Source organism: Mesocricetus auratus, unplaced genomic scaffold, assembly GCF_017639785.1.
Source record: "Mesocricetus auratus isolate SY011 unplaced genomic scaffold, BCM_Maur_2.0 Super-Scaffold_100004, whole genome shotgun sequence".
Classification (NCBI taxonomy): domain Eukaryota; kingdom Metazoa; phylum Chordata; class Mammalia; order Rodentia; family Cricetidae; genus Mesocricetus; species Mesocricetus auratus.
Genome location: NW_024429189.1, coordinates 36,808,341 through 36,825,260, shown reverse-complemented (window position 1 = coordinate 36,825,260; position 16,920 = coordinate 36,808,341). Strand labels below are relative to the sequence as shown.

At 40.4% G+C, this 16,920-nt stretch overlaps 1 protein-coding gene across 3 annotated transcripts in view; it reads left to right on the top strand.

The window, feature by feature from the left end:
• The window catches only part of Stk39 (serine/threonine kinase 39), a 273,394-nt gene that overhangs the window by 202,824 nt on the left and 53,650 nt on the right, over window positions 1–16,920 (top strand). For 2 of the 3 annotated variants that reach the window (XM_021232850.2, XM_040745499.1), the window contains exon 15: window positions 14,051–14,103. The exons of the other annotated variant lie outside the window; for it this stretch is intronic. In XM_021232850.2, coding sequence (XP_021088509.2) covers window positions 14,051–14,103 — 53 coding nt within the window. The remainder of the gene's footprint in view (window positions 1–14,050; window positions 14,104–16,920) is intronic. 3 annotated transcript variants of the gene reach the window in all.

Genomic DNA, 16,920 nt, shown 5'->3' with positions numbered 1-16,920 from the left:
GTTATTTAGCATTGTTTGTGTAAATGCTTCCTTAATAAATACCTGTTTATCATTTATCTTGGGCCGATAACTGGTTTCCTGAGTTTTGCTTAGAATGTACCTACCATCTGAAATGTAGGCTTTGACCCTGCTCCTTTACAACACTAACTTGTATAGCAATTTAAGTGCCTTTGGCACAGAAAGTTTTTATTGTTGGTTTCAATTTGGTTATTTCTATTTGGTCATGTATATCCCTAAGGAATGTTGTCAAGTGTATTCCTATTTGCATTTCATATAATGCCATGCAGCAGGAAAGGGTTAATGTTACATACATTTGAACCAATTCAATTTCAAAAATATTTACAAAAATAATTAATGTGCCAGGTCCTGATGTTCACACTGGGGTTATTAGTCCATGACATAAGTGCTTTTAGAGCATGTGTATTTATTGAGATGGCTCAGACCTGATTCCTGATGGACTTACTGTCCCTCTATCTTTCTAGTGGACACCCAGCCATTTGCCGTTTTTAATCAGATACTTCTGTAGAACTAAATTAAAGTTGACAGTGAATCGATGATTATTTCATTTTGTCTGAAACTGGTAGAGAGGATCTCTGCCACTACATTTAACTACTTTTGAAGGGCTCCTCTTGACTGCTGTGGAAACCCTCTCTCTGCCAAGTCCCAGGGCACTGGTAATTGGTGTCTTCTTGAAAGCACAGCTATGAGTTTCCTATAACCAAGCAAATAGTGCATCATCTGCAGAGTGTCCAGGGTATGTAGCTCTGTGCAGTGAGAATGCTTACACATCCTATCTGGTCTCTTTAATTAGATTTCCTTGAGTCAGAAGGCCAAGCAATCTAAGCTATAAAGAAAAGTACTAGAGATTAACAGCCTGGATAGAATGCCCACTCGCTCTCTGACATTCCTTCATTAGTTACCCTCATGCAAGACTACATTACCCCTAGTTCTTAGGTTCTATACTCATACAGTCACACACATGAGCGATGCTGTTCAAGATTCTCAGACATGCTTTTAAAAATCATCGTATGCATTGTTGCTTGGAAATATGGTGTTAGTTATTTTTGTGACCTGCTGATTAAAGACATTAAAGGTGAGGAAAGATTCACTTTTGTTCACTGTTTCATAGAATTTTGCTCACAGTGAACAAGGGCCACCCTAACTCAACCTTCTGAAAGGTGTGGGTCCACATGCTCTCTGTGTTCAGCAACTTAGTATATGTCCAGAAGCGCCATGCTAATCCCATGAGACTGGGTAAATAGCTGTTTGCTGATACAGTTTCAGGGAAGTCCAACTTCAGGCTTTAGGTTGGCTTTGCCCAAGAGTCATCCACACTAGACTGAGTGTGTGCTTATTACAGGCCATTTTCCTGTGGTGGGTCAAAAGTAAAAACTCTTGTTTTAGTAGTATTAGGTACAGTTGCTTTATTATTCCACCTGTGGGAAAACCGGCAGGGGTGGCTCTTCTAATTGAGGTATGGATTAGTCCTTCATAATTTTTCCTTTATTGGGTTGCTACTTTAGTGTAACTTAAAAGGGGTCATATTCCTTTTATGCATTTTAACGTTTTTATATAGCTTCCCTTTGATTTTAAGCACATAAGCTAATAGTGAATTTATTGTAATAAAAAAGTTAATGTAGATTTCTTGTTCCTGTAGTTGGCTAAATTTGAACTCATTATCCATTCATTCCATACACTCTTGTGATTTTACTATAATTCTCTGGGATACCTTTCTTTTTTTGTTGTTGTTTGAGGGAGAGTCTCGTGTAGTTCAGACTAGCTTTAAACTCATGATGCTTCTGACTTAGCCTTCATAGACCGGGGATTACAAGTAGTCGCATGCATAGTAGTTCTACTTAATACTTCTATGTGCAAAATGATCTCTCCTCTGTTCTGAATGCAAGAGGTTTAGGAATTCAGCTGAGGACATTATCCAGGTTTCTAGCCAGATAATCAGAGAGCCCCCTGGAAGTTTAGTCATTCTGCAATGTATGTTCTTTAGGTGTTAGCTGGCTGTTCAGGAAAGTTTATAATGTCATTGCTCAAGACTCATCCACTCTGAACTGGAAATGCATTTGCTTCCAAAGCATCCCATTGAGATAGATTGATGGAGAAAATACCCACACATTTTCTTAAATGCTCACAACAGAATGCTGCCCACTTCCCCCATATGAAACATCTGTGTTCTGTCAGTACTCAGGCAGTCAGGACCACTTCACATACCTGTCATAGAACGCAGTTCTGAAATTGCTCCATGCAGCACTTGGTAAATGTGCTCTGGGCCCCCACAAAGAGAGGTTGGGATAGGCCATCCTTTTTGCTGTACTCCACAGGCTTCCTCTGTGAAGGTAAATCATGAGGAAACAATGTACCTTGGCTGTATTATTTCAGCTTCTAGCAGAAATGCCATCACTCAAGTAAGATTTAATACTGTGCCTGCAGCATGTGAAAGAAAAAATGCGCATCTTTTGCTCCATATGGTTGAAGACATTTATATGAAAAAAGTTTCTTTTACAGAATAGAATTGAAGACATTGTTAGGTGTCCCTTGTGAAAGAGAATCCATAAAAATCATCTCCTTGAAATTAATGCCAAGGGAAAGAAATCCACCCCCATGTTTCTTTGTTGGAAAAGTAAGAATTATTCTGTGCAGGTCTCCCTTTGCCTGCCTTCGCAACATACCAGACAAGACTGACCTCAGTACGTAGCCAGACAGCATCTTAAGTAGATGGTAACATCACTTTCTTCTCTTTGTCTAGTTTCTGCTTAAATAATTAATCAGTTCATTTATTTGTTGTTCTGTGACTCAACTCATCCATTGTAGGCAAACTCTACCACTGACCCCTGTCCTCAGCTCCTATATGTTTAATAACTAAGTGTTCATCATACATTCTATTTACTTTTGAAATGAGCGACATTGATTTTTATAAGAATTAACCGAAGACTAGACAAAGAAAATGGTACTTGTGCTAACTAGAATTTGTGATGGTTCACACCTTAAATACATAAATTTAAAAAGATATGCTCCTCCTGGAATTCCCCACTGCTGTACCAGCTCCCTTTCCTCCCAACCCACCCTACAAGTCTGGATAATTGCCCCGACTATGATAGTGTGTCTCAGTTCCAAGTGGCCATTCATTGACTCAGCCTCACAGGTGCCTTTACATTTTTATTGTGAAGGACTTCTCAGGCTGTCTCAGAAGCCTAATGCATTCAAGAGAGACATCTGTCACCCAAACAGTGATGACTGATTTGTCTGAATTAGACCTAATGTGTCCTTTACTTTTAGAGACAACTGATGATAAGTTCTCCCCTGCCCTGAGCTGATTTCCAGAAGGTTGTGTGCGGACTTCCTACCTACTAAGCACACTAAATATTTCATCCTAGGGTAAAACTAAGTTTCCTCTTTCCCCACACTGCAGTGTTTGCTCTGCCAGCTGGACAGCAGTCAGGCTTCATGAGATCAGTCTTCTTCCATTTCTGATTCAGGGTACAAAGAAGTTCAGTGCACAGATTCACATTCCAAAAGGCCTGCTCACCACAGTGAAAACGGAATTTCACAGTCTCATCAGGAAGAAGTTTTTACTCAATATCCCATTCCCTTGTGATTTACCATAACTGAGACATAGCTCAGTTGATCTCATGCTGTATAGGTGGAACATTATTAAAATTTTATGTGTTCTGCTGTGAAGTCAACAGGGCAGAGTGTTGCCACTTGGAAATTCTGGATGGTAGGTAACCAAGTGCTTGTTTTATTTCTCTTTATGTTTTTCTATATATTGAAATTTTTTTCATAATTTCAGAAACATAGAGTTAAGAAAACAGAGTGAGGATGTAAGTGGGGGAGAGGAATCACTGTGCTCTTAGCCTGGTGACTACTGGTATGCTAAAGAAGACCGTCTTACCTTAGTTACCCCTGGTTGAAAACTACTTTTGTAGGTGATCAGTTGTGCTGGTGACAGTTGCGAGATCTCAGCACCGTAAGGCCTTTGTATATGCGCAGCCCTCATGTGGTCATCAGCTATGGCAAAGCAAACCTCCAGGACTGTGGCATCACGATGGCCTCTCAGTCTAAAGCTATCCTTCACGTTGCAGGATGGCCGCCTGGAGGTAGCTGAGACTTGAGATGCATTCCACTTGCAGAAAAGCCTGCAGACAACCAATACTTAAGAATAGTCTTCATGAACACATCAAGATACTGTTCTGAAAAACACTATGTGTGGTGTGGTGGGGAACTGTGTGTATAGTGTGGTTGTGTAGGTGATATCTGTGTGTAGTGTGTGTGTGTGTGTGTGTGGTGTGTGTGTGTGTGGGTGGATGTAAGGGAGAGAGAGAGAGAGAGAGAGAGAGAGAGAGAGAGAGAGAGAGAGAGAGAGAGAGAGAGAGAGAGAGAGAGAGAGTCAGAGTCAGGTAGTTCTCTTGTTTCGCTTCTATTAAAGAGACCAATGTGGTTGTCTGATCTGTTTGATGTTGGATTATGAGATGCTTTATGGATCAGTGTACACAAAATGTGTTGCAATTCTTTTATGTTACATTTGTTCAACTCTGTAAAGCTGTGTTACTTTGCCTGTCTAAAACACCTGATTGGTCCAATAAAAAGCAAATGGCCAACATCTAGGCATCAGAAAGTGAAGGTGGGGCTGGCATGTAGAGAAAATAAATAAAGGAAGAGAGAGTAGCAAGAAAAGGAGGAGAGTAAGTTACCAGGGACCAGCCACTCAGCCAACTACAGAGTAAGAAGGAAAGAAAGGTGTATAGGATAAACAAAGGTAGAAGCCCAGAGACAAAGGGTAAATGGGATCGTTTAAGTTAAGAAAAACTGGATAGAAACAAGCTAAGCTAAGACCAGGCATTTATAAGAAAGAATTAATCTCTGTGTATTTATTTGGTAGCTGGCTGGCAGGCTCCCTAAGAGCAAAAAGTTAACAAGAGAAAAAACTCAACAATAGAGATATAATGCTGAAATTAATTTTAACCCTTTAGAAGTCCCACTAAGTGGTTGTTGTTGTTGTTTTTAAGAGTATTTTGTGACAAGTTACTGCAAGGGCAAGGCTGGGCAAGGACAGTAGGTGATGCGGTCACTTCTCACATTCCTGGAACATAAGGTACCTGGTATTTGGGGGCATATATGTATAGGAGGACCTTGAACTCAAGCAGATCTTTGAGGACAATGCTGAGAGCTACAGCAAGGGTTCTCACCCTATTTCTGTTACAGTGTCTCACTGTCTATAATAATTCTTAACTGGGTATAGGGTGCAGTTGGAGAAACGGTTTCCATTAGAGACTGCAACCCTCTGCTATTTCTGCCTGCACATTGACAGCCAACCATGTAGAACAGAAAGCGGCTGTCTAGAAGCCTCGGCTCCCAGGTTTGAGCTCCATTTCTGCATTAATAGCTCCCAGCATGGGCCTGGCACCTAGTAGGTGATCAATAAGGATTTATGGAGTATTGAGTGAATTAACCAGCTGTGTAATCTTGGGCAAGCCACTTAATCTCCTTGGCTTCAGTTGCTTCACCCAAAGAAAGAGGGGAATGGATTACGTGACCCTGAGGGCCCCTTTTGGTTGTAAAATTATACGATTCTGTGATTGGCCCTTTACCTAAGAGGAAGATGAATTTGCCAGGTGTTTGAAAGATGAATTGCAGTTAAGAGTCCAGAGTGGGGAATACGCTGTCATCAGAATTTTCTGCTATCCCTTCCCCATAACTCTTTTCTAGCGCTGGTGGATATATATGCTTATGTTTATTTTGTGCCTTTGTGGCACACCTGCCGTGCACATGTAGAGGTCAGAGGACAACTTTCAGGAGTTGATTCTCTCTTTCCACCATGTATGTTGCAGGCATTGCACTCAGGTCATCAGGCTTGGTGACAGCTGCCTTGACGTGCTAAGCCGTCTCACTGGGTTCCTTCCGGGTTTCAGACGCTAGCTGTAGTCCTCTAGGACGACTGTGGACTCTTCCAGGGCAGGGGCCATGACTTTGCCCCCCCGTGTCTGTGTGCTGCCAGATACATGCAGCGTCGTGATTCCTGGCATCTGAGCCAGGCGTTCACAAGGCATTTCCCCAAGGTTTCTTTAATCTTGAAGGAAGCATCATTTCCTTTCTAGTGCAGAAGAGGCTGAGAGATAGAGTGGATACCTATATCTGTGCTCTGTCAGCCTCTGCGTGGGCGTCTACAGGTTCTGAAGGCTCCCACGAACTGACTCACCACTCCACTGGAGGAGAAGGGACACTGCCTCAGAGTGACATGGGTGGCAGCATGGGGCGGCTCTCCTCCAGGTTTGTCCCGACCCGCGGGACATTCAGCATAGGTCTGGGGGACACCTAGGAGAGAGATGAAGGACAAGAGATACGAGGAAGGATGCAAAGACAGGATTCTGATCAAGCTGACAACCTTTATTCATCCCAAAGGGATTTATTTATACAGGGGAAGTGAGGAGGGGAAGGAATGAGGGTGTGCTGCAGCTGCAAGGATGCTGGCAGAGTAAGAGGTCAGTGGGAGGGGCAGGTCATCCTGTGTCCTCTGGTAACCTAACTGCAGGTTCTAATCTACCCTCTATTGTTCAAGCCTATGCCCTATGACTTGGTAACTTACACTAGGCAGATAAGCCGCAAGTCTGTTTTCCCGGAACTTGCTTCCTATCTTAAGAGGCGGGTGTTTCTGCGGTGTGGTCTGGAGTCACGTGATGATGCTATGGCTGGATTATGGCAGAGGTCCCTGACACAGGTTCTCACTCCAGGCCCATGTTATCCTTCAGCTTATCCTTAAATTTCCATTGTCTGCCGGGAGCACACCCTAACCAACCTCTTCACTGTGTCTGTAGGCCTTCAGCTCTCAGTAGGAACTGACGGGTGTGCTATATGCTGTGAGATTTCCCGGTAGCCTCCTCGTCCTGATGATCTCCACCTATCAGGAAGCCACCTGCTTTCTGGTGTGTTCCTTGCAGCCACAGCTGTCTTCTTGGAATGTTCACAGTGTCACCTGGAGATGAAAGCACAAGAACAAAGGCTTTATACAAAATAATCTAGACTGCGAACTTAATTTGGGCAGAAAATCAAACAAAACCATACCACCACCCCCACCCCCAAAAAATCACACACCAGTTATTGAATGACCGGTTCAAAATTGAAACCACTTCGAATTTTGTAGATTGTATTTTCTTTTTGGTCAAGTTTCTTTGGACTGACTTTTCTTTCCCATGATTAATTTTTCCAGTGCTCCTAGCCTGTGAGTCAGTGCGTTATTTATGACATTTTTTTTTCGATTCTTAAAAATAACATCAAAGCCTTACCATTTCAGAAAACTTTGTGTGCTTCTACTGTCCACACTCTCTGTGTTAATATCAACAGATACTGTATTTTATACTCAGCCTCACTAGCGAGTGTCCATGGACTTCATGTGATCGCCATGCCTAGCAAAGTTATGCATCAGCAGTTGAAACTTTGAGGTTCTCTATGTAATGTCATATTTTCTGTGTCTCTGAAAAGTTTAAACAGCTTGGTTACCCCAAATTCCTGCCTGTCTATCACCGGCAAGTGCTGGGTACCGGTTGATCCTGTTAGGAATCAACCTTCCCTTTCTGGCTCAGACCCCATATCTCCCACTGCTGTAATTCAGCCTCTACATTATCCTTTGAAAGTTCTTGAGACAGTGCTTACAAACTGCTAGCGAGAGTGGAAATTGGTATAACTGAAATGAAGAGGAACTTGGCAGTACCTATCAAATTATCTGGGCCTGTGTCCTCTGACCAAGTAGTTGACTATTAGAAACTTAATTTTGTGCTTATGTATTTGCAGAGCAAGATAAGAGCAGAGTTATTCATTGACTCCTTGTTTGTAATGGTGAAAGATTGGAAACAATATCTTCACAGGATAGAAATAACTTCAAAAAGCAAGGAGCATAGAATGGGAAACTATTTAGTTATATGAAAAATGGTGTGAACTAATGTTTAGAAATTTCAAGATACCTTATTAACTTAAAACTAAGGCACAGCATAAGGGAAATAGTATGCTGCCCCTGGACTTGCCACTGTATTAAAAAAGACACAAAAGCTTGCAATGAACAAATATTCAGAAATTTCAAGATACATTATTACCTTAAAACTACAGCACAGAACAGTGGATATAGTATGGTGCCATTGGATTAGGGTGGGCGAGAGAATGACAGAGGGGGAGGGAGGGAGGGAGGGAGAGGAGGAGGAGGAGGAGGAGGAGGAGGAGGAGGAGGAGGAGGAAGAAGAAGAAGAAGAAGAAGAAGAAGAAGAAGAAGAAGAAGAAGAAGAAGAAGAAGAAGAAGAAGAAGAAGAAATACAAAAAGCCTAAAATGCCCATTGCCTGTGGGAGCTGAAATCTTTGGGTAAGGGGGGCAGGGTGCTGACAGATCAAACAGGCACAGGATATGCAGCCATATCATATGATTGCATTTCTCATTGGTAAGAATAAGTTTCTTACAGAATTCTTTGGCATTTGTGTTTGTGAGACAGTGTATGCCTACAGTGAGGAATAAGGAGTTTTGCTTTATCAAATGTAATAGTTTTCATTTTAGGGTTAAAGAGGTTTTCAGTGAGAGTCAGGAGCAGCAGCAGCAGCAGCAACCTAGGCCTGGAACTATTTCCATTATAAAGCTATACAGACTATTTTTTGGCCTTAAACCATCTCTGTCTTCAACTTCCCCGAAATCAAGAGTATTCTCTGCCATATCAATTAAAGTGAATGTACTTTCAATTAAAGTGTAAGTATGAGGCTGAAAAGATTAATTCTTTATAAAAGGACGACCTTCAGTAGTTAGATCCAATTAGGCATTTTCCCAAGTATATATCATCTAGATGGGACAAGTCTACTACTTACGATCAATCACCGTGACCTTTTCAAAGGTGAGACTTAGGTTCAGCATCATAAAGACTGACTTGCAGAGGCAAACTCTGCAGATGATGTTGGTGGGGATTATGAGGGTTGGTTATTGCTTTTGTAATATTAATATTTAAAAAAATAAGGATGTTCTTGATGATATTCTGGATGCAGCTCACGCATACACTTCTCCTGCCATGGCCCAAGTAGAAAAAACTAATTTAAACAAGACCGATTAGATGAGAAAGGAGCAATGACACCAATTAATATTGAACCAAGTGTCTGTATTTTTTTCTCCTTAGGTTATTTCATTATTAAATATAATATTAGTCCTCCCTTTCTTGGTGATCCTTTTTCCTTACTAGATTACTTTATTTTTAATTTACCTTTAACTTACATATAGCATCCATAACCAAGACTGTTAATGAGTTTTGGGGGATTATTTAGTAACATTCAAAATCTTGAAGGATGTGGATTTCTCATGAAAATGATGTGACTAGACTATTTCTATGTAGACCAGATATTTCCCATAGAGAATTATTTATCCTCACTCTTCCACTCATTAAACTTATAAACAAGGGAGACACTGAATGTAGTTACATAAAATGGGGAGGGGATATTGGGACACAAAATAAACAAGTAGAAATCTTTTGTATATCTCAGTGACTGGCTCTTCGGATCATATGGAAAAATATATAGCTACCTACCAATAACACAAAAATCTGAAGATGCTCAATTTTCTTTCATAATGTAATATTTCCTTTTTAAATTTTTATTTAAGTTAAAAACAACCTTATTTTACATACCAATCCCAGTTCCCTCTCTCTCCTGTCCTCCCATTCCCCCTACCAATCCCCCATCTACTCCCCGGGGAGGGTGAGGCCTTCCATGAGGGATCATCAGTCTGCCCTCCTCCACATATCTAGGCTGAGAGAGTATCCCTCTATAGGGCATGGGCTCCCAAAGCCCATTCCTGCACTAGGGATAAATACTGGTTTCATTGCCAGAGGCCCCATAGAATGTCCAGGCCCCCCAACTGACACACATGTTCAGGGGGCCTGGTTCGGTCTTATGCTGGTTCTCCAGCTGTCAGACTGGGGTCCATGAGCTTCCACTTGCTCAGGTCATCTGTTTCTGTGGGTTTCCCGAGCATGGTGAGGAATTTGGCTCAGTACTTAGCTGTGGATCTCTGCTTTTGCTTCCATCAGCTCCTGGATGAAGCCTCTATATGACATCTTCTAACATGCCTTAAAAGATCTCTTTAGAGAATACTTTTTTTTATCCTAACTTCTCCCAGATCCTCCATACTTACACAACCTCATCTCTCTCTCTCTCTCTCTCTCTCTCTCTCTCTCTCTCTCTCTCTCTCTCTCTCTCTCTCTCTCTCTCTCTCTCTCTCTCTCTGTCTCTCTCTCTGTCTCTCTCTCTCTGTCTCTCCCTCTCTCTCTTTCTCTTCCTCCGTCCCTCCTTGCCTCCCTGCCTCCCTCCCTGCCTCCTTCCCCCCTACACACCAAGCACACAACAAATAAGAGTAAAACAACAAAAGTTTCACACAAAAACTCTGAAGTCTGTTTTGTGTTGGCCAACTACTGGGCATGGCACCTGCTTTAGAGTGGTTGATATACTCAGCGTCACTCCATTAAAGAAAACTGATTTTTCCCTTTCCTGGTTAAGGGAAGTGTTTACTTCCCCTCCTCCATCCTGGGATTTTGTCTGGTCTGAAACTATGTAGATCTTCTGCATGCTGTCACGGTCTCTGTGTTCATATGTGCATCAGTCCTGGTGCATCTAGAAGACACTGTTCCCCTGGAGTCATCCACCACCTCTGGCTCTTGTAGTCTTTCCAGTTCCTCTTCTATACGGATCCCTGTCCCCTGAGGGGAGGAGTTTGATAATGACATCCCATTTAAGGCTGAGCACTCTAAAGCTTTTTGCTCTCTGCATATAGTCCAATTGTGGGTCTCTGTCTATTGCCAAGTTTACCTTCTCTGATGAGGGCTAAATGACGATGCACTGATCTATGAGTAGATCAACCAGTCATTATGGTTCATTTTATTGCTGTGTTTCTTTAACAGACTAATAATAGTAGGGTTTCCCATTGGGCCCATTACCTGTCTAGTCTCACTTCCATGGCCACATTAGTACCATCCTTTAGAGTGTGCCTTGAATCCAATAAAGTGGTGGTTGGTTACTACTCTACCATTTCTGCCACTGTTGAACCAGTACATTTTCTAGCTAGTCACTGCTGTATATCAAAGGTTGGTAGCTTGGTGATACTGATGGTTACCTTTCTCCTTTGATAGGATGCAAAGTGACTTCCAGCACTCTGAATGCTAGTCAGTTGGGGTGAAGCTTCTAGTTGGGAGCCCGCTTGGTTTCTCCATGTTCAATGACATAAATAATTTGTGTCTTTAGCAATAAGGGCTTACCATCAGGTTGTAGTAGGTAACCAATAGCCATGGAAATAACTTGTGTTATTTGGGGTTCCATGTGGCCCCTTGGCTAATGAATGACTCAACAAGATATAATCCATTTGCAGCACTATAAGTTTTACTTGTAGACCTATGATATCTAGTTGGGGCATTGCCTCCCCTTTATATAATGAATTCACTTACATTTCCTATATATATATATATACATATATATATATATATATGTACATATATATGTGTGTGCGTGTGTGTATTTAAATCGACTTCTACAGCAGTAGATTTCCATGCGGCTTTTCAAGAGGCCCTTAGTGGTAGTTGTCCCTCCCCATATTCCGTCCTTTACCCTACCCACTCAGCTTCCCCCCATTTAATCTTCCTATTCTACTTTGCCTCTTTTCTCTTTATAACAATATATTTCAGTAGGGGATACTTTTCTTGCACTGCCAATGGTATGCGAGTGGTTATTACATTGTTTAGGGAATGTACCAAAATGAACAGAAAAATTCATGCTCACTATATAGGCTCCCTTTTCTCTGTGAACTTGACCTATGGTTGGTTGATTCAGAGGATAGAGGACCCATAAATACAGAGGAGAATGCAATGTTACTTAATGTATATAGTTAAGTTATCCTAGCAGTTCACAGGCTCCCTCTAGAGTTTATGAGGGCAAACCTATTTCATTATATTAAGAAATTGATAAGGGATGTCTTTCTGGTTGCTGCGAATATGCATTGCTTTTATTGGTTGATGAATAAAGCTGTTTTGGCCAATGCCAAATAAAATATAGCTAGGCAGGAAATCCAAACAAAGATTCAGAGAAAAGGAAGGTGTAGAGGGAGACATCATGTAGCTGCTGAAGGAGTAACATGCTGGAGCATTACCAGTAAGTCACAGCCTTGGGGCAATACACAGATTAATAGAAATGGGTTAATTTCTAAGAGAGAGCTAGCCAGTAATGTGTCTGAGCCATTGACCAAACAGTTATATTTAATATTAAGCTTCAGAGTGTTATTTCACAAGTGGCTGCAGGAACTGACAGCCGGGACTACAAGGAATTAATTTCTTCTTCATTCATTCTTTTATACATATATGATTACTGAATTTTTCTCTTATATAACATGATATAGTGCAATGGATCAGCTATAAATATTCACTTATGTGAAACTAATACTGCAGAGGCTCTTGAAAATATGAAACAATTCAGTTTGTTCTTGCATTGATTTTTGTTTTAGGATTACTTTTATTTTTTATACTTGAGACCAAAAAAAGGTCACACACATTAGGCAAGCAAGCACTCTGTTGTAGAGATAAGCACTAAATCAGAAAGTGCTTATTTATAGAATATTTGAATTAAAATTAGGAATGTTAATTGTTTTTCTTTTAAATAAGTTGAAGAATAAATACATTTTTATTGGGTCTAAAGTCAAAAATGATAAACTACTTCTAAAATGATATCTGAACCTCCACAGTTATCTGCAGATACATAGTTTTTTATAGATTATTAGATTCCCACAGAGACCCACTGGAAGCACAGCTGTAAGACTTCAGACCTTAAAGGGTTAGTGGCAAAGTTCAGTTGGCGAAACTCCAGGGCAGATGCGTATTTCTAGGTTCAGGCCTCTCAACATTTGAACTTGAGCTCTTGCCCTCTTATTTTGCCCTCTGTGCACTGTGGATTGGTATTTGATGTGGGTGAGCTTCTCTAGGCAGTGCGGACGACTTTCTTTAAGTGGGTATCAGGTCCTTTGCAGCTTCCTGGCCTTGTACTTAGTGCAGTGGGAGTTGATAATCCAGAAAGTAAAGGGATTGATATAGACTAGGGGTTCAGAGAACGCATCAGCACTATCATGCTTTGTACAGTGACCACAGGGACCAGAAGACATCACACAAAACTGAGAATTTGTGTATTTGATAGATCTGCTTAGTCATGCATGGTGGGAAGCAGGGCATGGCATGTTCAGGAGTATGAATTTGGGCATCTCTGTTTCTGCTTTCTGCATTCTAACCCCTGAATCTAACAATCGCGTTCTTACTTTTCAAGCTGGTTACTTCTGGTGCTGTTACTGACTTTAGTATAAATATATATATATTTACTTTTAATAGTTTATATCTCTCCAGTCCTCATCATTACTTGAACTTCATATGAATGAGTAATTATTAGATTTTGTATCATTTAATTTTTACTGAGTACATAATTATGTATCTATTTTACAATTTTCTGTATCTTACATGAAGTTTATTATTCAGTGGGGAATTTTGCAGCATTTAGAGAATGCCTGAATTTAGAAAAGATTTTTAACAACAGATGCTCCTTGCTGTTTTGTTCTATATGCGGTAATGTCTAATGCCTGTCCTGAACTCATTACAGTCTTCCTTGATGCTTTACTTTACAATTCTGTCACTAAAACACTACTGTCCGGGGGGAATATGAAAAATGTTTAAGATACCACTTAGACTAAAGGCTTCTAAAATATGTATTCTGAAATTATATTTAAGCTTACTGAGTTAATAAGGACTTTATAAAATGAACATTTTGTTTTGAGAATTTCTTGTTATCAGAATGCTCATGTAAGATAAATTTCATCAAAAATATCTCTTCACTTAATTGTTCTCATAACTGTATCTTCTACTTGAAAAAATATTTGGGGGTAACCTAAAACTATAAAAATGCTATCTCTACACTACTGGCATCTTATAAAAATTGGGAGTAATTTGGTTTGATTAAACTCTGCCTCATTAGATTTTAATGTGCTTTATGTTATGTGTTTCAGAAACTCCAGAAAGGAACTTAATGACATACGATTTGAGTTTACTCCAGGAAGAGGCAAGTTTTAATTGAAATTATTATTTTGGTGGAACAAGAAACAATTGAGAAATTGATTACAAGTGTATGGTTATAATTTGCTATTCAAAAATGTTTTGTCTCCAAACAAAGGAAGAAAGAACTTGTTAGTTGTAAGGATTGTAAACCACTATTCATTACATGAATCCCAGTGCATGTGGCATGGTATACAGACACATGTAAATTAGGTATATTAGCTTAACCATGAAAATACACACTGCTTGAAAATGCAGCTTTTAATGGGAGTGACAGTGAGTGTGGCGTTTCCCCATGAGATAACAAACTCCACCTCTCTTATGGCCTCTTGTAATCTGAATATTGATAGTATGTTACTGCAACTGCTTAATGACCTGACTGATTGTTCATATAGCATCCAGATGCCAAAAAACAGAACCATATATTGTTTTCAGTTTTTATTATCTTTTACAACAGAGCCTGTTGTACAAAACATAAAAAAACCAAACAAACAAAAAAACAAAAGAAAACAAACAAAAAAACCTTGGTTAATAGAAAAGTAATCCAAGGAAAAAATATGCTTTACATTATGTACTTTATAACCTCGGTAGTCTAGAGAAGTAAAAATCAGGTGCCAGTCCACACTAAGTTTGTAACTATTTTCCATGTCCTGTGGTCTCTCACTTTTATGTACATGCAGCCTTTCCTCAAGGTCTACCCTGAATACCTTTGTGAAGTTCAGTAGTCCCCTGCATTCTGATTTGTAGTAGCCGTAAGCTCATAGCTCAGTGTTCCTTCTAGTTGTTAGAGTTCTACACAGATTTCAGCCCCATTTGTTAAAAACTTTCAAAAGCCCAAAGTACACGGATTCACTCGGCCTGATAGCTAGTCAGGCTGTCAACTGCCCTGGCCTCCTTACTTTTACCACCTGTGAGAAGATGCTGGCCTAACTGCCTGATGGTGCTGCAGTGGGTGACAGGCACTTGAAATTGATGTGTCCTGTGTATACACATTCACGAGAAGCTGTTTAAGTACTGCCAGTCAAACAAATTTTGCCCCTAGGCCTTAAGTATTGGTGGTCCGAGATTTACTCTAGTTCTGACTATGAGTCCTCTGAAAAGGAAAGATCGGATGATTTCCTGAATATTTGAATAAAAATATGAAGTGTCTTTTATAGGATAAATGCCCATAGGCCCTAATAAACTTGCAAGCTGGATTTTCTTTTCAAGTGCATCCATCTTTAGCAATTGTGGGCCTTTGAGATTGTACAACACCAGTCACAGTTATCAAAATGCCATCTATTTTGTCATAATATAAAAATATTGACTGGGCAATGTTGTGAATAAGCTCTGGTAATTATATAACAGGTGTTTCAAGTGTAAGCAAGTGCAGATTCTGATGTTGAGGTTACTTCTTTTCATCTGGTTGCTTAAAATTGACCAAGGCAATGAAAATCAATTTTAATTTTAAGAACTAACAAAGAAATAAGTTTACAACTTGAGGATTTGTGTGGATACGATGGTCCTATCATCACTAGTCCATTTGCACTGCCTTTGGTACCTCATTTGCCAGGGATTGATGAATAGTCTCGAATTTTAGTACCCAGGTGGAAACCATAGCAGTGACTTGGCTGGTAATTATATCCTTTACTGGACAGCAGGCACAGGCCTGTTAGTACTGACTGCACTGTGTGTGTAACTCTTGGTGCTACCTGTTCTTCAGGCAGTGTCTGATACATCTGTGCAGGCACATCAAATGTGTACAACATATGCGCTATCTATAAAGAGGCATAGTTGTGTATGGCATAAAATGTGATGTGCACAGAGAAATTCTCTGTTGTCTTTCAAGGACACGCCCTTTTATTTATTATGTAATTGTATACTCTGGAAATTGTATGTTAACATGTGATGAGTTAACCTGTTTGAGCATCAGCTTAAAGTAAACATAAATTACTAGAAAACTTCAAAGAATCGTTTCGTATTTCTGGCCTAAAGTATTACAGGTGTCTTACTTACCTGCACAGAAAATGACCGTTTCATGCGGTACACAGCGATGGGGAGCATTTCCCCTCTTGCTGAGCCAGCATTAGCCATTTGCCACTTGGATATGACTCATCTGGTGCCCAAGAGACCTGAAAATAGGACATACTATCCATTTTAATCGCCAGGGAGTGGCTATCATTCTGGCACTGGTTTAGTGCTAGCCCTTGGTGTGGCTTTGTTTGACATGTCCCTTTTCAGCTGCATTCTGGTATTGTAGCTGCTTTCAGAAAGATTCAAATCTTCTTGCTGTTGGCCAGTCACTAAAGATAAATGACCTCCTACTGCAAGCTTGTCACTTACATCTGCTCAGCACCTTCATTAGAGAATTTCCTGTCTGGAGATTTGGTTGATCTCCAGGAAGAGGGGGATTCTGCATGCCAGAAGCTTGAAAGAGAATTACACTCAGAACATAGCCATTCACTGAGCTATCCTCAACCCTGTAATGGGGACTTATTCCATCAGGGACCATTACAAACTTTATTTTTAATGTTTATCAAAAGGAGAAGGCCCAAGACAAGCTTCCTTCGTATGGAATTCCATTGTTTAGTAGGCTTTCCATATAACCCTTCTCATCTATTTCAGTGTCTTGCACTCCATTATAAACTGAGAGAAAAACACAATCTTGGGAAGCATCAAGCGTGCACACTGAGTTTTGATCTTTTCTGGAGATTGAGCAAGGGAGAGAAAGCATGCACAAGAGTGTAAGATGGGTTTGGAATGCCCTTTGACTGTGGCATTGTAATTACCATCGCCATTTATTGTATTCTTGCCATCACACACCAGGAGTAAGCACTTTAAATCC